The sequence below is a fragment of the Rhipicephalus sanguineus genome, chromosome 6, assembly GCF_013339695.2.
Source record: "Rhipicephalus sanguineus isolate Rsan-2018 chromosome 6, BIME_Rsan_1.4, whole genome shotgun sequence".
Taxonomy (NCBI): Eukaryota; Metazoa; Arthropoda; class Arachnida; order Ixodida; family Ixodidae; genus Rhipicephalus; species Rhipicephalus sanguineus.
This window is the reverse complement of record NC_051181.1, coordinates 9041271-9065371: the sequence shown is the minus strand read 5'-3', so window position 1 is coordinate 9065371 and position 24101 is coordinate 9041271. Positions and strand designations below refer to the sequence as shown.

At 48.3% G+C, this 24101-nt stretch overlaps 1 protein-coding gene across 6 annotated transcripts in view; it reads right to left on the bottom strand.

The window, feature by feature from the left end:
• Positions 1–24101, bottom strand: part of LOC119395590 (mitogen-activated protein kinase kinase kinase 7) — a 326442-nt gene that overhangs the window by 4870 nt on the left and 297471 nt on the right. For all 6 annotated transcript variants that reach the window (XR_007416461.1, XM_049416687.1, XM_049416691.1 and 3 more), the window contains one exon: positions 18430–18517. Coding sequence is in view for 5 of the 6 variants with exons in the window: in XM_049416687.1 (XP_049272644.1) it covers positions 18430–18517 (88 nt within the window). In the remaining variant the exon portion in view is untranslated. The remainder of the gene's footprint in view (positions 1–18429; positions 18518–24101) is intronic.

The window sequence follows — 24101 nt, the reverse complement described above, 5'->3', positions numbered from 1 at the left end:
AGAAACTTCAAATTTTTAGCCTGAAATCCCAAATTTGGAGCAGAGAAGTGTTAATTTCAAGGGCTCGTTTTCTTTGTTATACACAATATTAATGAGAACTAACAGACAATAATGCCAAGGAAAGTATAGGGGATGTTTTTAGTAATAAATGTAAGGTAATTGTGAAGAAAGAAAAGTGGACGAAAAGATAGCTTGCCGCGGGCAGGGACCGAACCTGCGACCTTCGAATAACGCGTCCGATGCTCTACCAACTGAGCTACCGCGGCGGCCTTCCCTCCGTCCACTTTATAAGGTATATAAGGTATATGTATATATATATATACCTTATAAAGTGGACGGAGGGATGGCCGCCGCGGTAGCTCAGTTGGTAGAGCATCGGACGCGTTATTCGAAGGTCGCAGGTTCAGTCCCTGCCCGCGGCAAGCTATCTTTTCGTCCACTTTTCTTTCTTCACAATTACCTTACATTTATTACTAAAAACATCCCCTATACTTTCCTTGGCATTATTGTCTGTTAGTTCTCATTAAATTTGGAGCAGTATAACAAAGAAGGCTTATTTTTAGAAAAGAAAACAAAAATATGTAAAAACCATTCAACATCAGCTAATTCATGCACAGTGCACGTGAACACTGCTATTTCAATAAAAGCAGTGTGTTGAGCCACCCCAGAGTGCGAACAATGACGAAGTCAGTGCAAACAATGACTAAGTCTACATTAGCATTTGCAGGACCTATCAAATAATTTGACAGGCACTGGAAATGCTAATGTGGACCTGCGAACCTGGCAACCTGGAAACTTGGGAGATTCGTAAAGCAGGAGCAAGTGGGGGCAGCGATAAAAGAAAACTGCCATACGCTTTTGTCTATTGTTTCTCAAGGCCGCAGAAACGGCATACACGGCAGCTCCAACTGATTGCCAATAATTTTTTAGACGTCAGTGATCATACCAGTACTCGTAATTACACGGCGCGTGCACGAATGAATAATTAAGGAACAAAATGTGCTGTGTCCCTGACAGCTAGCACTAATAGCCCCTTCTAAATCTCAGTATGCTTTTCCGCATGACACCAGTGTACTGTGGCAAAAGCGGCTTAAAAAGCGTTCTGCACGCAATAAAACAAGCATCAGGAAATTTGAGAACTACTGCCCTTTTCTATTGCGATAGCAACTATATGGACACTCTCGACGAGTTTTTGCCGTCATCTCCCGTATAAAGTCCAAATTGATAACATATCCCTGTGCATAGTATATTCTACCGAGGGTAAAAGCGCGCGAATGTGGTCGACGAACGCGGCTGAAGCAGATATCAAACGAGCCAGCCGATCTCCGTCACTCGGAGGGCGTATGCGATAACACCACTCCGCTCGGGAAGCCTGCTATCAAAGCATAGAGGAAACGCCCCGCCCGTCATGAACGAGCATGAAAAGCCGCGAGAGGGGGGCGGGGGGGCTGTCGCTTGAGTAGCAACTTTGAACTTTGATTCTAAGGCCGCGATCGCTGGCGCGCGCGCTATCTCGGCAGCCATCAGCGGGCTACGTGCTGCGCTCTCAATGCGAAGACAATGTGCAGAAAGAGCATCTTTCCCTGGAGCAGCCGTATTCTCTTACAAAAACGTTTTGTAGAGTTACGCGAGATCGAATACAAAAGAGTTTACTGTCAGCATCACTTCGTATAACATTACAATTTGTTGCTACGCATTCATTGCTTCGTCCTTGCGGTGAAACTGACTTTTCTTTTTCTTTCGCGAGGGGTTAGGGTCTGCATGTCTGTATTGGATGACGATGCCCACACTGCAGATGACCAACTCGGCCTCCATTTCTGGCTCCAATTTGTGCAACTGAGAAAATTTTAAGCTGGTCGGGCATTTTGGCGCAGCGTGGCGCAATTTGAACCAATTTCACGGTTTTGGCTCAGTTTGGCGCAAAAATAAGGAATTGTATCAAATTGGCGCAATTGGCGCAGCTGTTGCATCTCTGCACACAGCTATACATAAACTCGGGAAGTTTCATCAAACTCGATCAAGAAATAAAGAAATTTTTTTCAAGTGCCATGTCCCCCCTTAAGGCAAAGAAGCACTTCTTTGAAAGAAATTTCGGCAGCTAGATGATATGATAGGTTCCTTTCTGCACTTTGACCAGATCAAGAATTCTGAGGAAAGTGTTCAGGTTGTGGTTGCAGAAGAATGCGAGAGTCCGTCGCAATGCTGTCCGCCGAATGCTGCGCAAACTCAAAGTGTTTGCTTCGGAAGCCTACGTGCCATTATTGGCACATGGATAGCATCGAGTTGAGTGGTTCCTCAGAGGATCAAGGAGCACAGAAAAACGTGCCTAAAAGAGAAGATACAAAGGGGAAGCTGTCTCCGTCGCGGCATTCGACTCATTCTGCGGTGCGTGTTTTTGAAAGGTCCCAAGGAAACGCCTCAAGAATCCGTAAACTGTGTTAGAACTGCTCCAGAAGTGGCTATTTTGTCACACAGTGTTGCCTACCACTAAGTGCAGAATTTTCAAAGTGGCAGGAAGAATTTCAATCTTCCAGTCCACAACAGCGGGGAAACGAACAACTGGTGACGCCAATGCCCGCGAGCAATCACCAGTAATTGAGCAGGTGTCGTGTGCTCCAGAAGCAGGTACCTTCTCCGTTGCTGTCACCATCAACGAACAAACAATCAAAGGCATTTTGGACTCTCGAGCTGTCAAAAGTTTGACTACGGCAACCACTAGTTGAAAAACTAAGCATTTGGCCTTCGTCCCTGAATTTGGTAGGAGCAAGTGGCCACCACCTGAAAAACTTGAGTCAAGTCAGAGCTGTGGTAGCAGTTGATGACCAAACATTGTAGCATGATATTGTCGTTGTTCCCCGGTTACCTCACGAGGGAGTCCTTCTAGGTGATGACTTCTTGACGGCCTCAAGAGTAATTATCGACTGGGGAAAGCTTCGCTGCGGCTGTTCCTCTGAGGCTACGAAATGTCTACTTGATTAGGGAGCAAGCACTGCCAGCTTTGTCGTGGAAGTTAGTTCCCATGGCCTCGCATTGCATATCTGAAGACAAAGTTTGTGTAATGTTCATCCCAGAGAAAAAGCTCTTGTTCAGTCATTGTGAAGTCCATGGTTGCAGATGCATCAGAAAATACAGTCAAGGTTTTGATGACGAACTGCTCATCTCAAGCAGTCTTGGTTCCACCTCAGATGACAACTGGCCTCACAGAAGAAGCAAGCAGAATGGAGTATACAGAACTCTCTGCAGATGACTGCCAACATATTCTTCAAATTTCATGCCTGCCTTCTCCCGAGGACCCTGATGCACCGCCAGCTCCTACAGTCGTTGACCCGCAGCATCGTTATTTCCAATAGGCGACGCCAACTTCAACATCGGAACAACATTATCTTCCAGTGAGCTGCAGGTCGTGAAGGATTTGTTGGCGCAACATTCTGCTTGCTTTGCGCAATGAAGAACTGATGTAGGCTCCTGCAAAGTTGAACGACACTGCATTCCAACAGGAAACACAAAGCCAATATCCTAACGTCTCAAAGAAGTTTTAAACTGCGTGATGAAGATGGGACGACAACAGGAACACACCTACACAAGCGCATTGTGTGTGTCTATGTGTTCACACAAGTGCAGTGTCTGCGCTTGTGTGTGTATGTGTTCCTGTAATCATCGCATCTTCATCGTGCAGTTTAAAACTTTTTTGAAACAATGAACCGACTAGCCCAACAACATGCCTTGATCCCAACGTCCTCACAGATTGTCTCCAGCGCAGCTTGATCTCGTCAAGAGAATGATCAAGGACCTCACTGACGCCAATATAGTGTGACCTTCTCGGAGTCCTTGGGCGTCACTGCTGGTACTTGTATCAAAGATAGGAGGACGCGCATGTGCGTCGATTAACGCGGTCTCAACGTAGTCACTGAGGACATCGTTTACCCTTTTCCAAGGATTGAAAGTGTGCTCGGAAGCAAGTACTTTTATGTCATGGTCTTGGTGTCTGGTTTTTATCAGATCACCCCACATCGAGATGACATACAAAAGACTGCCTTCGTTATGCTATGGGGTCTTTCAAGGGCTCCTAAACCACCTCCGATATTTTTTTAAACATTTCAAGTAAACGCGCGCATCGTGTGCAGAATGCCGTCACGATCAACGATGCCACACGTGGCAGCGCTACAAGCCGCGGGCGCGCCACAAATTCCAAGAAACAATTTATTCTCCTCTCCGGGCCCTCCCGATTTGCCTAGTGACGTGTGTGACGTCAGGGCGTTGAATCCGTGATGCGGTATGCAGGGGATGCTGCAATTGGTCGAACTAGAACATACGACTTCCGGTTAGTCTGCAAGCAGCTGCCCGCACTCCTTGCTGTTCTTCGTCATGTTACCCACGTGTGCATGCTTGCGAATCGGCAACTGCGGCCCGTAACATAACTGCCAAATTGCTAGCTGCGCGGATTGAATCCGACAGTGTCTTGCGATGGCTTTCACGCATCAGTGTGCGGCTGCAAAAGTGCCGACCGGAAAAACGAAAAGACGCAACATGTGTCACCGTACAGGTTTATCATGCTGGCGATCCTTTGCAGGCGTGCACGCAAGACAGGGTCCATACCGGCACAATGGACCTTTTTCACGTTGAACGAGCGCCTCTAGCGGCGAGAGGCGAAAGCTCGACTAGTGGCTTAGGGAGCCCATCGGGCAATGGTTCTTTCTCTCGTGATCGGCGCGGCGGAGCCTTGTATCGTCTTCGCTTAGCTCACTGTGTCTCACGCGTCTGCCTTTTGGAATACTTTTGCCACTAAGCGGTAGAGCTTCTTGACTTCCGTAAACATTTCGCGTGCTTCCGCGCATCATTCGGATCATGTTTTCGGCGGAACACATGAAGAAACTTCGCGACTCCGGAGGTCAGTGGATCAGCGACTTGTCGTCCGTGCCGCAGGTGACGAGCGACGTGATAGACAATCATTTCGGCGAGTCGCATCGCCAGCTAATAAAAGGCTGGATGTTTAAAGAGGAACGGTATGTCCGCCGCATCGAGTGTACGACACAGCGGCAACCTACCGGCCTCGACCTCGTCGGGCTCCATGAAAGCGGGGTGCTACAAGCAAGAAACGAGTGGCAGAAGGTCGTCTACCTTGAACCCCTTGTCAACCATAATGCCATCTCCAGATTCAAATAAATCTAGCACTGCAGACTGTTGGACAATAGCTCTGTCACTTGTTCCTCCCCCATATAATGGTGACACAAAGCTTACATAACAGTCCGGTGTAGCGCCAACGAGACATTTCATCGTATTTGCAAAAAAGTTCTTCTCTGGGCAGTTAAGCTTGATGGCTTTTGTATGCGGATTTCTGCCGTGTCAAGTAATATGCGTGTGTTCGGGTACCGTCTAAAATGAGGTGGCATTTGCTGTTGCACTTCAGCAAGTGTGGGGAAGCTAGTTATTTCAGTCAGCACCTCCTGCAATTTCAGTACCCATTTTGAAAATATACGACTGAATGATGCCATTGATCCAAGGTGATCCGTCGGCGTTGACGCGGTGAATTGCTTGTACCCATTTCTTGCGTCTCGTCACCTGACGCGTCGCGGCAGGAAATCTAAAAAATCGCACGTTTGCAGGCTTTCCGCTTCTATTGCTGCAGCCTACGGCAGCACATCGCTGCAGCATCGCGAAGAAAATAAATAAAAAACAAATGAGCTACGTACTCTACACGAACGGCAACAGCCAACACGGACAGCCGGAGAGCCCGCACGTCCGTTCGCGGTGGCGGATGTCACCAAAAATACTTCGGGCGCTAGCCACTAGTAGCGCCGTCGTAGCACTTCCGGTGCGCATGCGCAGAAGGCTCCCGTGAAAAAGGCCCATTCGTACGTACACAGGCCAGTACGGCAACAACAGCGATTAGCCGAGAAGCACGGAGTTCACGGAGTCGAGGCAACCGGAAGTGCCCGCTGTTTCGAAGAGCACGTCAGCGATGACGGTGTGTCACGTGAGATTTGGAGGAGGCGCTCGGCGAGGAGGGCAAAGCGGCTTTGGGAGAGGAGACCAGCAGACGAGTGGAGGGTAGCGAAGGAAAGAGTGAAACGAGCGATAGCAGCGTTTTGATCATCAAACACGTGTAACTCCGGTATTACGGCACCGTTTCGAAAAATTCTCACGGCTACGTGTTCGTTGTAGACTCGTGCACAACTGTCACACCACAACTACATTTCGACCTCTATGTGGTTCGGGGCCCTTTAAGAATTCCTCCGCATGCCATTTGGCCTTAAAAGGTGCACCATTCACTTGTCAGTGAGCTGTGGATACAATCATTGACGGCATTAGATACGACAATCCATTTGTCTAAATGGATGATTGCGTAGTCTTCAGTCGGACATTTGAAGACTATGTTTTGCATCTGGAAAATATCTTTACAAGATTCGAGAAAGCAGCTTTGAAATTAAAGCCACAGAGGTGTTTCTTCTTTTCTACTGCCATCAGTTATCTTGGGCACATTGTTACAAAAGATGGTGTATCTCTTGACCCATCGAAACTGGCAGCTGTTCAGATGTTCCGGTCTCTTCGAAACGTGCAAGAACTCCAGTCATTCATCGGGCTTACCTCACACTTCAGGAAGTTTATTCCGAACCCCTTCGATCACTCTTAAAGAAGAATTCTACTTTTGCTTAAGAAGAGGATCAGTGAGATGCCTTGGGGACATTAAAGTGTGCTTTGTGTCAACCTCCTGTCCTAAAGCTATTCTCAGGGAAGCCAGGATTTGGTGTCCAAGTACACACAGATGCATCTCATCACGGCTTGGGAGGTCTGCTGCTGCAAGAGAATGAAGATCCTGTGTTACGCCTGAGCAGGTCTCTCAATTGCGCAGAGCTGAATTATTCTTCAATGGAAGTGGAAGCTCTTGCAGTGAAATGGGCATTAGAAGAGCTGCGACCATACTTGATAGGCTGCAAATTTCAAGTTGCCAGTGACCACCACACACTTTGCTGGGTTTGCACTACAAGGAAGGAAACCAATGTCTTGTTCATTGGTTGCTGATTTTGCAGCAGCTTGATTATGATGTCATCAATAAATCAGGAATCCTGCACAGCACACCGGATTGTCTTTCCAGGAACCCCCCTATTCTTGCTGAGAAAGACCACATTTTTGCAGTATCATATCCATCACTGCCATCATGTGACAACATGCATGAGGAGGAGCGTCAGGATGCATTTTGCGCACAAGTCCTGGTCGTACTTAGTGGTGCGCTGGCACAAAAAAGCAGCAGAAACAGGCCCAAAAGAAATTTATCACGCACAATGAAGTGTTGTACAAAGGGAACAAGGCCCGATCAGCAATCAATTTCTCCTTTGCCTTCCTTCCCAGCGACAAACTGAGGCACTTCGCGAAGTGCATAGAGGCAGATACAGTGGCCACATAAGCAGGCGGTCACCAATGCCCTAAGGTCTAAGTATTACAGGCCGAAGCTCTATGCGGATGCCAGACGGTACGTGTGTCACTGGGACCTTTGTCAGAGGATGAAGATGTCGACATTGGTGCTTTATGGCCTACTACAACCAATAAAAGTCCACAGCCCCTTCCACACGGTTGGGATAGACATGATAGGACCCTTCAAGACTTTGGGACGTTATAAGTAAATCATTGCAGCCATTGATTACCTCACCAAGTTCGTTGAAGCCAAAGCACTCAGGAATATAGAGGCTGCAACTGTTCAGAAGTTTGTTCAACGACGGATCATCTTGAAGCACGGACGTCCAGACACTATTTATCACAGACTGCAGAACTCAAATGATGACGCACTCGACAGAAGCCTACTTCAAGCATTGAGGCATCAGACGTGCTGCCACACCACTGCATATCGCCCCGCAGCAAATGGCTTGTGCGAAAGGGCCAATCAGACGATCAAGCAGACGATTGCCATGACTACAGCCGGGGGACAAAAATTGGGCCGATGTTCTCCCATACGTTATATTCTGCTACAACACCGGGTGCCAAGACACGGTTCACCACACTCCATTCTTCTTGGTGGAGATCCAGTGCAGCCACTAGATGTTGTTTACAGATGCCGAGAGCTTGAAGATCGTAAAGAAGAATCCAGCTATTTTGCGGTAGGTCGATTCCACGAAAGATCAAAAAAGTGTGTATATTTGATGTTTCCAATTTTCCTGATAATTTTGTATGTTGTGCACATATGACTGCACAGAACGAAATCGCAGTTCGTTTTCAAATAAAAATTTTTTTCATAACAGGAAAATTCGACAAGTGTCGCCGGTTGACGACGACCAGTTTACGAAGAGTGCGTTTTCGTAAATTCGCGATCATGCTGGCAGCTACAGAAGCTATATATTACAAATATCTTTCTTTTTGGCGGAAGTAGAAGTAAAGAGGAAATAGCTCTTATGATTTCATGGAATTCTGAGCAAATTATGTATTTTTAAAAATTCACGAAAAACGCTGCGTTTTTGAAAATCAGTCAAATTTGGGACGCTATGGCTACTTCTGTGAACATCTTAGCTTGTTCATATTTGCAGCATGAATAGGCCTCTATGTGAATAATGAACCTCTGCATTTGTATTTCTCTAATAATTTTCAAAGTAGTAAATTTTCATGCTCGAAACACCAAAAAGAGAAAAGTGCTCCTCGATTCAAAAATCTATAATAAGAAAAACCCAATCTCAATTTTGTTCAAAGTCCCCCAAAATGTTCTCAAAGGACTACAGAATGATATTATGAAAAAACATGTTGCATCATTTTTATTGGGACAAAAGCAGAAAATGCCAAACATTGTGTTTCCAGAGCGTGGTGGCTACTGCGTGAAGGACATCTCTAGTAACAAGAAAATACAGTAACACGTCTTTTTTCTTCTCTGTGCTTCGCTAAACAACAGTAATGATCTATGGTCGGAAAGTGGGAACTGTTTTGTAAAGAAAAAAAGATCGTTCCAATTAAATGCATTTGTGACACCACTTATATTCCTCGTCGACGGGCAGCACGGACATTTTCATTCCTCTGGATAATTTTTTTTAAGTAAATGCGCTTACCTATATAAAAGCAACGAAGCTAAACGCGAAATTTATGTAGCTGAGTCTATCATGCATTGTAAGAATGTGAGAAATCGCAAATAGCGACAGGGGTGAACGGCGAGTACCGCAGTGCAACCTAAGCACAGCAGCCACACATTGTTTGCCAGGCTTTGTCGCTCTGCACGGGAAAATGCTGGGGTGTCGATTGCGTTGGTTACACGATACATTTTTCACCGCTCGTCGCTCTCCCGCCCGGTCTCTGGATCCGCAGCGTCCAGATCGTGTGGCGGATCGAGTGGCCCGCGCTAAAAGCACTCGTGTAAACGGAGTAGCATGCGTTAGGCGGACAGGTGGAAAGGGCGGCGCGATAGACGCCCGCCTGAGCAGACGACAGCAACGAGCACGGCTGTGCCAGTCAGCCAAACACCACCTGAGATAGAAGTTAAGCATCCAAATTGTGCTTCACTTTGATGCGATCACTATCCTACGCTCTGAAGGTGGCTATGGGTAGGGGTTATAGCCATGGCCGAGATTTTGTACGGACTGCCTCATGGTGCACAAAAAGAAAATTCCGCTGCAGCAGAATTTTCGTTATGTAGAAGATATCGTATCGAGTCTCTTTTGCGGAGGGTCATGAAGTAGGATGCGCGCTCAATTCAAGAGGGAGACCAGATCTGCCAGCACTGCTTCAAGAGATACAAGGAGATGCAAAACAAAGCAGATGCAATGCAAACAAAACGTGTTTTGTCCGTGGCCAAAACTGCTGCCACCAATCTTCACGTAATCGATTCTTTTTAAACTCTGCATTGATCACATAAGGTTTGACAACGTACACATTTGGGCCAACAAAAACCAAACCTTTTGGCGACCGCTCTCCAGAAATTCATTTCCATTCATGAAGAGACCTTGCCTTTTATACCAGTCTCTCAATTCTGCCACAAACACAACATCATAAGAGACGCATGGAGGGAATGCGTTCTTTAACATGCAGGATATGAATTATACTCAACTGAAACAGATGAAAGAAAAGGAGGCTACAACTGAAAGTGCCTACTGTGGACTGAGGGGTGTCTAACACTGCATGAAGTCGCAAACTACGCAAATGCATTTAACTGGAACGATCTTTTTCTTTACAAAACAGTTCCCACTTTCCGACAATAGATCATTACTGTTGTTTAGCGAACCTCAGAGAAGAAAAAAGACGTGTTACTGTATTTTCTTGTTAATAGAGATGTCCTTTACGCAGTAGCCACCACGCTCTGGAAATACAATGTTTGACATTTTGTGCTTTTGTTCTAATAAAAACGATGCAACATGTTTTTTCATAATATCATTCTGCAGTCCTTTGAGAACATTTTGGGTGACTTTGAACAGAATTGAGATTGGGTTTTTTTTTTATTATAGATTTTTGAATCGAGGAGCACTTGTCTTTTTGGTGTTTCGAGCACAAGAATTTATTACTTCGTAAACTATTAGAGAAATAAAAATGTAGGGGTTCATTATTCACATAAAGGCCTATTCATACTGCAAATATGAACAAGCTAAGATGTTCATAGAAGTAGCCATAGCGTCCCAAATATGACTGATTTTCAAAAACGCAGCGTTTTTCGTGAATTTTTAAAAATACATAATTTGCTCAGAATTCCATGAAATCATAAGAGCTATTTCCTCTTTACTTCTACTTCCGCCAAAAAGAAAGATATTTGTAATATATAGCTTCTGTAGCTGCCAGCATGATCGCGAATTTACGAAAGCGCACTCTTCGTAAAATGGTCGTCGTCAACCGGCGACACTTGTCGAATTTTCCTGTGATGAAAAAAATTTTTATTTGAAAACGAACTGCGATTTCCTGCTGTGCAGTCATATGTGCACAACATACAAAATTATCAGGAAAATCGGAAACATCAAATATACACCGTTTTTCGATCTTTCGTGGAATCGACCGTAGAGTGTGAACGACTACGAAATACCAGAGAGCTCGCGGCCACGTACATCCGACTGGCTGAAGAAAAACAGAAAAAGCACTTGAGTGGCTCCACCGCCTGGTGTGAAATCGACCACACCATACACTGGTGCTCACAAGATAGTGAACAGACTATCTCCCGTGAATTACGAGATCGAACTTGTGGATAACATGGTGTCACGGATCTCCGAATAACAGCCGGACAGAAGGAACAGATGAGGCGAGAGCGTTACACACAACTATTTAATTACACACACAAAAAAAAAGAAAAACACACATTGTTATCCCAAACCACTGCAAACATTAAAAAGGAACACACAAAAATAAACTAGCGCTAAACACAGTTATCGCTCAAAGAACAATTGAGTGAGAGAAACAAACAACTAAAATTACGAGGCGTTCATCGCTTACGCCACTCACGGCGTTCTGTCCCGTTGGAAGAGTCGAGGCGTTGCGGGGGGCACAAGCGTTGAAATAGGCGTCCCAGTCGATGTAACAGGCTTTAACCGTGGCCGAATGCGGACTGGCGTTGTAGACGAGGGCGGGCAGCACCGGGTTCAGTGACCTGGGCGTCGCAGGTCCTGGAGATTGCCAGCGTCTCCCGGGAGGAGAATCTGGCTCGGTCGAAGCCTACGGAGCGGTGCCGTAGGTCGGTGCGCTCGGTGTACAAGCCGATGGCGCGTCCTGGGCGTTGCTGGTAGTCCCAGGTCCATGGACGTGTCCTCGAACAGGCAGTGGCTACGGTGCGATGCCGTAGCACGAGGAAGAGCCGGAGCGCCCGGAACACAGGCCGGTGACGCTCGTCCCCAGCTTTCCAAGCTCACGCGCTGCCGTTCGAACACTCCGGGCCCCCTCTGGCCACGTCACCTTCTTTTTAATACGTCCCGCTTCGTTTTCCTCTTCTTCTAGTCGTGCGGTTATACGTCACAATACCCTTGGCATCTTCCTCTTCCTTTCCCGCGTCTTTGCTGCCACCTCTTATATGTGACAATGGCCCCCTCCTTCAAGAGTTTTCTTCAGAAGAAAACTGCTCAAAACCTGCTATGTCTTCAGACGAGCTCTGGTCCGACGTTTACCACATTAGTCGCACTCTGACGCACCACCGCACTCGTCTTCCAGTGTCATTATTGTCTAATGCACCCAACGTACACCACTGACACAAAATAACCGTGACTGTCCACACTAAACACTTATTCATATTCTTAATATTCTTACAATCACAATTAATGTCCTTGGACAGCACGATACCACAAACACGACCCTTACTCGCCACACCACAGAGTTATGCATATGAACGCGTACAGGGGCTTATCTGTTTAAGTCGGCTGTAGTGTTAGTTTTGAATGTGCGCGCCGACACACGTCACACGACCTTACATAATGTTTGATGTCACTCTGGACACCTGGCCAAAAGAATTTATCTGCGATTCGCGACAGCGTCTGCTGCACACCATGGTATCCAGACATAATGCTATAATGTCCCCAGCTCAACACTGTCGCTCGAAGATGCTCTGGTACCACTAACTGCTGGACCTTCCGTCCGTACCTTAATGTGCGTTTCCTAACAAGAAGACCATCGACTACGTGAAATTGACACGATGTGCGACTGCGTCTCCCTTTTATTAGCTGCCCTACCTTATCAAAGCATTTCTGCAGGCTAGGGTCATGCTTCTGCTCCTTCATAATCTCTGCCGGTGGTACACCTAAAACCGACGTAGCTGACGCGTGAAGCAGACGCGGCTGTGCATTGGCCTTGTCTTCAGCCCTCGTCTCTACGGCCGCTGCAAAACTGACCGCGCATATTCTTTCCTGTGCTGTCTCATGCCTGCTCCAGCCCACATCAGGCTCATTCACGTCTCTTACTCCTGGTGCATTGCCCAAGATAATATCATACAGCGGTTGTTCGACACACTTCGCCAATAGCTGCCCTGTGTAGTATGGCGTGGATACAAAAATCTTGGCTTCGGGAAGGTGCCTGACCGTGCCGTCTACAAGAGTTAGAGATGACAATGTTCCTGTCAGGTCCTCATCCTTCACCAGACTTCTGCGAACCAGTACTGTATTGGCCCCGCTGTCTCTTAAGACCAAGATATGCCGATCCCCTATTCGTCCAACAACAACCGGCATAGCTGCTTTCAAATAAAGCGTTCCATCTACCACACTACCCTGCGGGAGCGTCCCTTCTTTCTTACATTGAAGAACTGCAGCTGATGCATGCAAGTCAGCAACACACGCCACCTTGTCCTGCGCTCGATATCTACATTCTTCCAAAGTATGCCCTATCCTTTTGCACCCTGGACATACGGTCTGCGTCTCGCGGGCTGCACCACTAGTACGGCAGTCAGCTGCACGGTGCCCGACCTTGTCGCAAAGAAAGCATCTTATGGGAGCTTTAGGCGCCCCTCCGTACATCTTTTGTACAGTTCGATTCAGTTCTGGGACCTTTGGTTCCTCATCTCTAACCTTACTTAGGTTACTGAGCCCTTGCGCTTCTACAAATTGATCTGCCGCTTCGGTAAATTCGTCTAAACCATTTAACTTCCTTTCTTTCAGGAAGATTACTAATTGTGGACCACAACAAGCCAAAAACTGCTCTGTGACCATCTTGTCACGCACCTCTTCAAAGGTTTTCCCCGTGTTTGACATGTCTAGCCACCTGTCAAAATAGTTTGTCAAACGGCAAGAAAACTGCTTAGCCGTCTCGGAGTCCTCGGGTTTCGCGCTGCGGAATTTCTCGCGAAAACCCTCTGCAGTGAGCCTAAATCTCTGCAGGAGAGCCCTCTTGACTTTGTCGTAGTCCATTGAGTCACTGGCGGGCATCCTACCAAAGACGTTTAAGGCCTCCCCGACTAAGCACATGCTTAGCGCTGTCGCCCACTCACTACGCTCCCAGCCTTGACCTAGGGCTATTCGTTCAAACCGGTGCAAGTATGCATCCAGGTCGTCTCTTCTGTCGTCAAATGGAGCCATTAACTTTTTCGGGCAGACTCGCGTCGCTCTCTGAGGTTCTCTTTCTACTGTGGAGCCTCTATCACCTGTGCTCATCTCGCTACCTCCCTCCAAAGTCCGCTGTTTCCACAGGAGGAACTCTTTCTCGCGCTCAATTCTCCTCTTGTCGCGTTCCTCCTCTTCACGCCTCTCCTCGCGCCTCTCCGCTCGCTCATCCCTCAGCCTCTTTTCCTCGCGATCGTATAGACTCATCGCTTCCTCACTCGACATACCAAGCTTCGCAGCCGACTCTAATATCTTCGTCAAGTCCATTCCTTCTGCCGAAAAGAAATCCGTGAGACCCACAACAAAAAATAAGAAAAAGGATCCTGGCAGGCTCGCCACTTATTTTTGTCACGGATCTCCGAATAACAGCCGGACAGAAGGAACAGATGAGGCGAGAGCGTTACACACAACTATTTAATTACACACACAAAAAAAAAGAAAAACACACATTGTTATCCCAAACCACTGCAAACATTAAAAAGGAACACACAAAAATAAACTAGCGCTAAACACAGTTATCGCTCAAAGAACAATTGAGTGAGAGAAACAAACAACTAAAATTACGAGGCGTTCATCGCTTACGCCACTCACGGCGTTCTGTCCCGTTGGAAGAGTCGAGGCGTTGCGGGGGGCACAAGCGTTGAAGTAGGCGTCCCAGTCGATGTAACAGGCTTTAACCGTGGCCGAATGCGGACTGGCGTTGTAGACGAGGGCGGGCAGCACCGGGTTCAGTGACCTGGGCGTCGCAGGTCCTGGAGATGGCCAGCGTCTCCCGGGAGGAGAATCTGGCTCGGTCGAAGCCTACGGAGCGGTGCCGTAGGTCGGTGCGCTCGGTGCACAAGCCGATGACGCGTCCTGGGCGTTGCTGGTAGTCCCAGGTCCGTGGACGTGTCCTCGAACAGGCAGTGGCTACGGTGCGATGCCGTAGCACGAGGAAAAGCCGGAGCGCCCGGAACACAGGCCGGCGACGCTTGTCCCCAGCTTTCCAAGCTCACGCGCTGCCGTTCGAACACTCCGGGCCCCCTCTGGCCACGTCACCTTCTTTTTAATACGTCCCGCTTTGTTTTCCTCTTCTTCTAGTCGTGCGGTTATACGTCACGATACCCTTGGCATCTTCCTCTTCCTTTCCCGCGTCTTTGCTGCCACCTCTTATATGTGACACATGGCAAGTGACATCGTGCATGTGGTAAAATTAAGACCTTATCTGAGCCCCACTGCTCAGATGGAGCAATCTTATGCTTCGGACTAGACTATGCATGCGTTCTATGCAGTGTAAGTTATTGCTAGTGCTTTTATTTACTTTTGTGTGTGTGATAAGGGAAGACAAAGCTTGCCTTTTATAAGCAGTTACAAGTAGCTCTGTGTTTAGGCGTACTTATGTTTGACCTATTTTCTGTTTCACTGTCGCATTTCCGTAATATATTCAGTTGGGATGACTAGTTGTACAACCCACTCATGTCATGAGCAATAACAGACGACGTTCGGTGTCTGTCTCGCGCATTGGCACGACGAAAACGAAGATGATCGGCGCCATACTCGCGCTTGCTCGGGCACCTTTGACAAATAAAGAAAAGGGTCAGTTAGTCCCTTGCTGGTCTCCAATGTGTTTAGGTGTCTTTTACACTGCTTCAGAACCCATAGAAACTGACGGCCACAATGGCACGTCACAGTGTGCTTGAGCACTACAATATGTCAGCACTGAATGATTTAATTTTCAAACAAGAGATAAGGGCCTGAAATTTACAATTTACGTTCCCCAGCAGAACAAACTGTAATTTGTGGCTTTAATGATGTGACGATGCCTGATGACATTTGCTGGGAGCCATGGTTGCAAAGAAGATTCCAAGTGTTTCAGGGCACTTGAAGGCAGTAAAACATGATGTTGCCATTTCTTGTTTACAATCATATTCCCTCATAGAATAAAATACATATAAAGTTTCAAGACAAGTGGGCCAATTAGAAACTGTGGATTTATTTATTCATTTATCTATTTATTTATGCTGGAAACTGTGGAAACATCTGGAAACTTCGCGAGTGTTTCAGACGAACAGAGGTTATTCTACAGCTAACGCGAACACCAGCGATAATGCTGGAAGGTTCGATAAAGCCGACACATTTCACAGATTAGTCGACAACCAACGTGCGTGCTCGCTGCTATCACTGTATAGCGAGTAACGGGAACAAGCTAGCCCAATAGAGTTTTCCTCTGTACTAGATTGTGCCCTGTGTGCTTCACTGTCACAAAGTGACAATATAGACCAGACTGCAAGATGCATAAATGTGAGATTAAGAGAGGCAGCTGTATGTGGCAATGGCGTCAGCAGCAAGGAGCGTGGCTGTCCACCTAGCATAGTTGCCTCAAATCATGACCAGACAATTGGGGCATGGCATATACAAAAAACATTCATGCTTCCCATCCATCTCATTGCAGTAGAAAGATATTTTGTATTTAAACGTCTTTACGGTTTGGTTCGTTTTTTAGTGTAGCCACGTGAAGGCACATATAAATGTTTTTCGCACGTGAATAGACTTGACATCTGAGAGCCGGCACTTGCGTTTCTGTGTTAGTGTTCTAGTGCTATTCTGTACCGCAGTCCTAAAATCTGTAAAAACTCACTAAATTTTCAAGAGCTTGTCATCATTACATATTTATGGCTTCATATTGATATCCCACATAGTGAAACACAATTTTCACACACTCTGTAGCACTGCAGAAAGTCCTTATATTGCAACACAGTAATTTTTCTTACACAATCTTTCTACAAAGCAACCCCCACACCGACAAGTGAAACCTTCCGAGTCAGTGAAGCAATGCCTGCTGAGTGTTCACAAGTGAATACAGTCGACGACCGATAATTCGGACTCCACGGGGAACGTAAATAAGTCCGAATTATCGAATGTCCGAAAAAACGAATGCATCAGAAAAAAAAAAAACCTTTATTGACACTTCAGGGTCCCGGTGGCCGAAAAAAGTTGTCAATGCGTTGCTGCCCGCACTTCCGCTTATGTGCAACCAAGTCCGCCTGTATCTCCGCCAGTGTGATGTGATCGCTGTACGATGACGAGCTGGTTTCGTTCGTGAAGGCAACGCGTCTGTGCGGCGCACTTAGCGGTCGCACAAAGATGCAGCATGAATGGCGGCGCAGCGCGTTTGGGTTCTCGCCTATTAAACGCGTGCACTACGCATGCAACTGCCCCAGGCCAGATGTACTATCGAGCAGTTGACTGAAGATGCTTATCGTAAGGCTTGTCAGCAATTGAGCCGTATTGGCACGTTTGCCACCTGTCGCCATCACGCCTCCGTGCATTTCCACTGCTTATCCGCAAAGACATCGCCGCACGGCGCCGTGATAGCGGCCCCTTTGAATTTCCGGTCCGCTTCACCCCATAACACTTCGGCATCGCGACAAAGCTGACTTTCAGACTTTGCTACTGTCGTAAACAGGTCGACTCGCGAAAGCGCTGGTTCGAACCTACGAGATGATAGACGCAGCAGAGGTGGGGGCTTCAATTATTGCCTTTCGGACCTGCAATTTGGGCAGAAAGTCCGAAAAATCGGACGCCGAAAAGTTCTAGCGTCCGAAATTTCCGACGTTCTTGACCATTGACGTCTATGGGGCTGGTGACGGTGCCGCGAAAGCGTCCGAATTTTCGAGCATGTCCGGAAAATCGGGCGTCCGAAAAATCGGCAGTAGACTGTATCTGCCGCGTTTCATTGTCGTCGGCGCGGCCTTCGGCGCTGGCTGTGAGGGCACCGTTGGCGCCACTTAACTCAGATCTTTTGATCGGCATTTCCAATCACAAATCTCTGAGGCGTAAAGTTGCGATCGAAATACAGCCTCATAGATCACCAATTAGCTTTCGTTTTGATCTCTGAGGCCATACTTTGTATGGTACGGTTGCCAGAGGAGATAATGGCTGGCGATTCGGCGTGCGCGACAGTCTCGGACAGGGTCCGGATTATCGAATGTAGATCTCGCAGCTGTCCAAAATATCGGTCGTCTTTACACATTACTTCTATGGGATCATCGGCGGTGCCGCGCGACTGTCCGAATTACCGAGCATGTCCGAATTATCGGTGTCCGATTTATCGGTCGGCGACTGTATAATCTCTCATTAAAGGGAGCACTGATGCATGATTTCCTCCATGGTGTCTCATTAACAGAAGAATTGACATTTGGGCAAGTTCTAACCATCTTGAGGGGCCAAGACACAAGGCAGGAAGGGAAACGCACCACTGCGCTCTTTTGCAACTAACTTTGTTGAACAGACACGCATATTTAAACCCTGTACCTACACCCATGTACTCTCACATTGATGACAACACTTCACAAGTACAATCTGCTATGTTATGAGACGATTTGAACAAATAAATTTTGCTGTCATGCAGTGCTACTGAAGAAGGCACTGTGTGACTAGAGAGATAGCAGAGGCCAACTACATAAACCTGCAATGAGCATGCACGCACCTGTTCTTTCTCCAGTTGCTCGGCCTCATCGTAGTACGTGCGCTGGGGCTCAGAGACCGAAAGTTCCAACTCCTTGTCCAGCTCCTTGCTAACCCATGTCACAGAAAAAACAGTATAGACACATGAGGACCACCGTACAACTATGTTTAAAAAGAAGCTTAACAATGAAAATGAAGTACATGGCATACATCCAATCCCTTCCCATTTCAAGGGTTTGGTCATACAACAAAAACAGTTGCGGTACTGAATCTGGTGGTAAGTGGACTTGACCACAGTAAATGTGGATGGTTACTGTTGTGTATTCAAGCAACCCTGTATTGAAGCAGCCCTATCCAAGTAACCCTGTATCGAAGAGTGCCATCTGCCGGAAGCGGATGTATATATATACCAATGTGTTTCCAGTTGTTCTCAGTCTTGTTTGGTACAGTGATGGCAATAAAGAAGCGTTGCCGTTACCACTCCGTGCCTACGTTGCCGCATCGTATGCCCCACGCTACTTAACACTGGCGACAAAGATGGGATGCGATGGAAAGTCGATGGACACCGCCGCAAAGGAAAACTAGCCCCGGCGGCTCTGGTGCATACACGTCACGATGACGGCCGCCACTGTCGACGGGATCGAGGCTTTCGACATCAACCACCCGGAAGAATGGGAAGACTATGCGCAACGCTTCGAATTCTTCTTGGAGCCACAGAGTATCACGGACGCTGCCAAGAAGAGGGCGACATTTCTCAGCCGATGCAGTTCCGCCACCTTTCAGCTGGCCAAGGCGCTAGTGGCGCCGAGCCACTTAAAGGATACGTCATTCGAAACGATTCTCGCTGCACTGCCCAACCACCTTGTGCCGAAACCACCGGAGCTGGCCCGGCATTACGAATTCCATCGCCGCGACCAGTCACCGAGTGAGTCTGCCACCGCCTACCTCGCTGCCCTTCGAACCACGGCACAACACTGCAACTTCAATGACCTCGACACCGCACTACGGGACCGATTCGTGTTCGCACTACAGAATGACACGGTGAAGTGGTGATTACTGGCAAAAAAAGAGGTGTCTCTTACCAAAGTTGTCGAGGAAGCAGTCGCCGCTGAGGCCATTAACCAAGAAGGAAGCTTTACCTCGCCCCAAAGCACAAGTGCGCCGCGCGTCGAGCCAGTGCACCACGGGCCAACGGCAGGTGATGATGGGGAGCAAGGAGCCAGTGAAGACGTTCTCCAGCTTCGTGCAGGCCCCGAGCAGCAACGGGGCGTCGAGAGACTGTCAAGTGGCTCCTGCGCCAGCTGCGGAGGCCCACATGAACGCCGCCTGTGTCGATTCCATGCTGTCCAGTGCAGGGAATGCGGAAAAACCGGGCACTTTGCTAAGGTCTGCCGGTCCCGGTGGCAGTCTGGCCCACGTCCACATTCCGAAGCCAACGGCCGGACGCAGCGTTCCAAAAACGCCCCTCGCACAAGCATGGCATATTGCAATGACTTGGCGGTGACTGCTATCAATGCAGTGTCTTGGCTTGCCAAGAAGAAGGTACATGTGGACCTCAGAATCGAAGGCGCACAGTGCCAGATGGAGGTGGACTAGGGATCAGCCTATTCGATCATTTCCAACGCTACTGCCAGACGCATTTTTCCAAAGGGGTGTGTCCCAAATCTACAGCCACTTGACATCATCATGAGAGACTATCAAGCCAACCGCATCGCTGTACGGGGAATTGGTACCGTGCGAGTGCAGTTCAAACATTTTGACGGCCAGCTCCGCCTTGTCATTGTCAAGGGGAAGTGCCCAAGTCTTCTCAGACTTGAATGGTTTCCTGCACTCGGGATTGATATTACGGGAGTGCAACACATTGGCCAACTGCCAGCATCACTTGATAGCATATTCAAAGACTTTGCCTCTGTGTTTGATGGGACACTAGGCTGTTACAAGGGACCACCAGTGCAATTTGCACTTAACCCCGATGTTGTGCCTCTCCGCCTAAAAGCCAGGAGGGTTCCTTTTGCACTTCGACCAAAAATCGACGGCGAACTGGACAAACTGGTACAACAGGAAATCTTGGTGCCGGCTGATCACGCTCGTTGGGAAACCCCCATTGTTACGCCACTGAAGGCCAATGGAGACGTCTGCATCTGTGCAGACTATAAGTGCACAATCAACAAAGCCTTGCAGCAGCACTCGTATCCCGTGCCAGCGGTCAGCCACCTGCTGGCATCCCTCTCTGGTGGAGCTGTTTTTGCAGCTAGACTTGGCACAGGCCTGCCAGCAGCTGCCTGTGACTGATGAATCTGCAGATGCACAGACCATTGTGACTCATCGGGGTGCTTTCAGTGTTCGCCAACTACAATTTGGTGTCAGTGTCGCACCTGGCATTTCCCAGAGCTTAATGGAGAACCTCCTGCGGGGACTACCGGGTGTCATTCCATACTTTGATGATGTCCTCATTTTGGGATCCTCACACCAGAAAGTGCTCAGTCGCCTTCGAGAGGTACTCCAAGGGTTCCAAGATGCAGGGCTCAAGGTCAAAAAAGAAAAATGCCAGCTAGTAGTGACTCAAGTGGAATTTTTGGATTTCCAACTCGATGCTGAAGGTATCCATCCAACACAGGCAAAGACGCAAGCCATCCTTAACGCACCGCCGCCTTCGATCAAAGCCGAGCTGCAGGCCTTCCTGGGTCTTCTGAATTTTTATCATGCTTTCCTGCCCCACAGGGCCACCATCGCAGAACCTCTGCACCGGTTGTTGGATAAGAAGGTGCCCTAGGTGTGGGAAACCCCACAAAAGACAGAGTTCGACCATGTGAAGAAACTGCTGGCGTCAAACCAGGTGTTAACACATTTTGACAACAAGAAGCCCATCATCCTTGCCTGTGATGCATCTCCATATGGAATAGGAGGGGGTATTGAGCCACAAAATGCCAGATGACAGAGAAGCACCCATCGATTTTTATTCAAGGACTTCATCTTCTGCCGAGCGGAATTACGCCCAGATTGATAAGGAGGCAATGGCTGTGGTTGCAGGAGTAAAGAAGTTCCATGACTACCGTATAAACGCGTGTAAGGGCCGCACTTTTTTTTCAAGAAATGAGGGCCAATTTTCAGGGTGCGGCCCATACACGCGACATTTTTTTTTTAAAGTAAAAATGCACCAGTTAGCGAACGAAGAGCGTTTATTGCAGTATACGACATTTCTTGCGACATACGTGCTCAATCGTCGTCACTCGGCGAGTCCTCAGACTTGGAGTCCGAGATGAGATGGTGTGCTGCGAAGTGCCGTCACCCCACAAGCAGTCATCTTCCGTGCCATCCAAGCTGTTAGATATTCCGGCGACTTTAAAACTTCGGGACACAATGTCCGTCGACACCGAGCTCCACGCAGATAGGATCCACCCAAGTACAGTCGCCAAGGCTAGTCCCTTCACACGCAGCATGTCCGTTGTGAGTGCAAGACCATCATTCCGCACTTCAGTCACATAGCGGAGCAAGTCTTCTTCCAAATCGGGAAACTTGCACTGCTCTCCTCGGAAAGCGCGCTTAGTGCTGTTGGTGTTTCGCAAGGCTTCTTTTTGAGCACACCAACGTCGAACACACTTCTCGTCAACGTCGAATTTTCTGCCGGTGGCACGTTTCCCATGCTCGAGAGCATACTCGATCACCTTCAACTTATAGCCAGCAGTGTAGCTATTCAGGTACTTGCCCATCTTGCCAAAATGTGAACGCCGTGTAGAAAACAAGCTAGCACGAAGGTCATTGAACAGTGCAGAAAACTACAGCAAGTGGCTGGCTGAACTGCACAAACCGAACAACGCGAACGCCATGCCAAAGTTGGTGATGCTAATGCCGATATGGATAGCGCCGATAGCGCGTTTGTATAGAGATGTGAGAAGCTAAAGATAAAATCCTGCTTTAACCTTTGGTTGGCGGGTCTATGAATACTAATAAAAAAGTTAAAATTTTTAGCCCACTTCACGAACATCTTAACACGAATAAAATCCAAAAATATATATACATATATATATATACTCTGGTGACGATGATGATAGTTGCGTTTCCTTGCACCATCTATTGACTACGCCTAGAAGCTTAAGCGCGCGCGCATTTTGAATACGTATTGGTTGAGGAAAGTGTGGGTGCGGCCCTTGCGCGGATTTTTTTTTTTTTTTAGAATATGCACTTCGAAAAAATGGGGTGCGGCCCTTACACGCGTTTATACGGTATATATTTGGCCGCCCATTCCAGATCTACACAGACCATAAGCCGCTCCTTGGGCTGTTCACATCGGACCGGCAAACTCCACAGATGCTGTCGCCACGAATGCTGCGACGGTCCATCTTTCTGAACGGATACCAGCATACTCTCTTCCATCGGCCAGGGAAACAAATGAGCCACGCAGATGGTCTCAGCAGACTTCCCCTAATGCACCAGCACCAGGATGACCCGTCTCCAGCGTCATTCTTCTGGATGAACTTCCAGAATCTCCTGTCCATGCAGATGATGTGGCTCAATACTCTACCAAGGATGTTCTCTCCCGTGTCCTCAACTGGGTGTGGAGGGGGTGGCCAAGCTGTGCTCAGAGTTCCGAATTCACACCGTTTGTGTCCAGGCAACATGAACTGTCCGCCCACAAGGGATGCTTACTGTGGGGCGACCGTGTGGTGATTCCGCAGAGGTTGTGTGTCCGTGTCCTTGAAGCCTTGCACGCTGGTCATCCTGGTATCGTCAGAATGAAGGCGCTTGCCCGCAGCTATGTATTGTGGCTGGGAATGGACACGGCCATTGAAGAATGGGTCTGTTGGTGCCTTCCCTGCCAGGAAACACGGCCGGAGATGCCCCGGGCACCGGTTCACCCATGGGAGACGACCCGGACTCCATGGTCGCGCCTGCACATGGACTTTGCTGGCCCCTTCCAAGGAGAGACCTTTTTAATTGTGGTGGATTCCAATTCCAAATGGCTCGAGGTCATCCCAATGCCATCAATGGCATCAAGTGCTGTAATTAGTGCCTTACGGAAGTTGTTCGCAACATATGACCTGCCAGATACCCAGGTATCAGACAACGGGCCCCAATTTGCATCCGCAGAATTTCGGGGGTTCACGGACACCAACCTTATTCGCCATGTAACATCTGCACCGTTCCATCCATCTACAAATGGGCAGGCTGAGAGGATGGTATGAACTACCAAGGAGGCACTATCTCGAAAAATCCAAGGGAGCTGGGCACGGCACCTGGCAGATTTCACACTTCAGCAGCACGTAACTGCACACACTGCCACGGGACGCTCCCCGTCCGACTTACTGATGGGCCGCCGACTGTCTACCATGCTAGACCGGCTGTACACAGAGCGGGCCCCTGAAAGGTCTCCCAGATTCACAGAAGCTCTGCCTGCACCACACACGTTCCAGCCCAAGGACCCTGTCTTTGCACGGAACTACAGCCAGGGCCCGTCATGGGTCTCTGCCGTGATCTCCAGATCAACTGACCCGATCTCGTATGAAGTTGTTCTTCTGGACGGCCGCGTGTATCGCCGGCACGTGGACCAGCTTCGTCGTCGGAGCAGCTCTCCGATTAGGGTAGCAGAGACTGTACCTGCAGGACAGCCTGAAGTCCGGCCTGCTTCAAGCCCTTCACGTGGCGAAATGAGTAGGAGCGAGACAGAAGACCACAGTAAGCATGAGGAGCCACCAA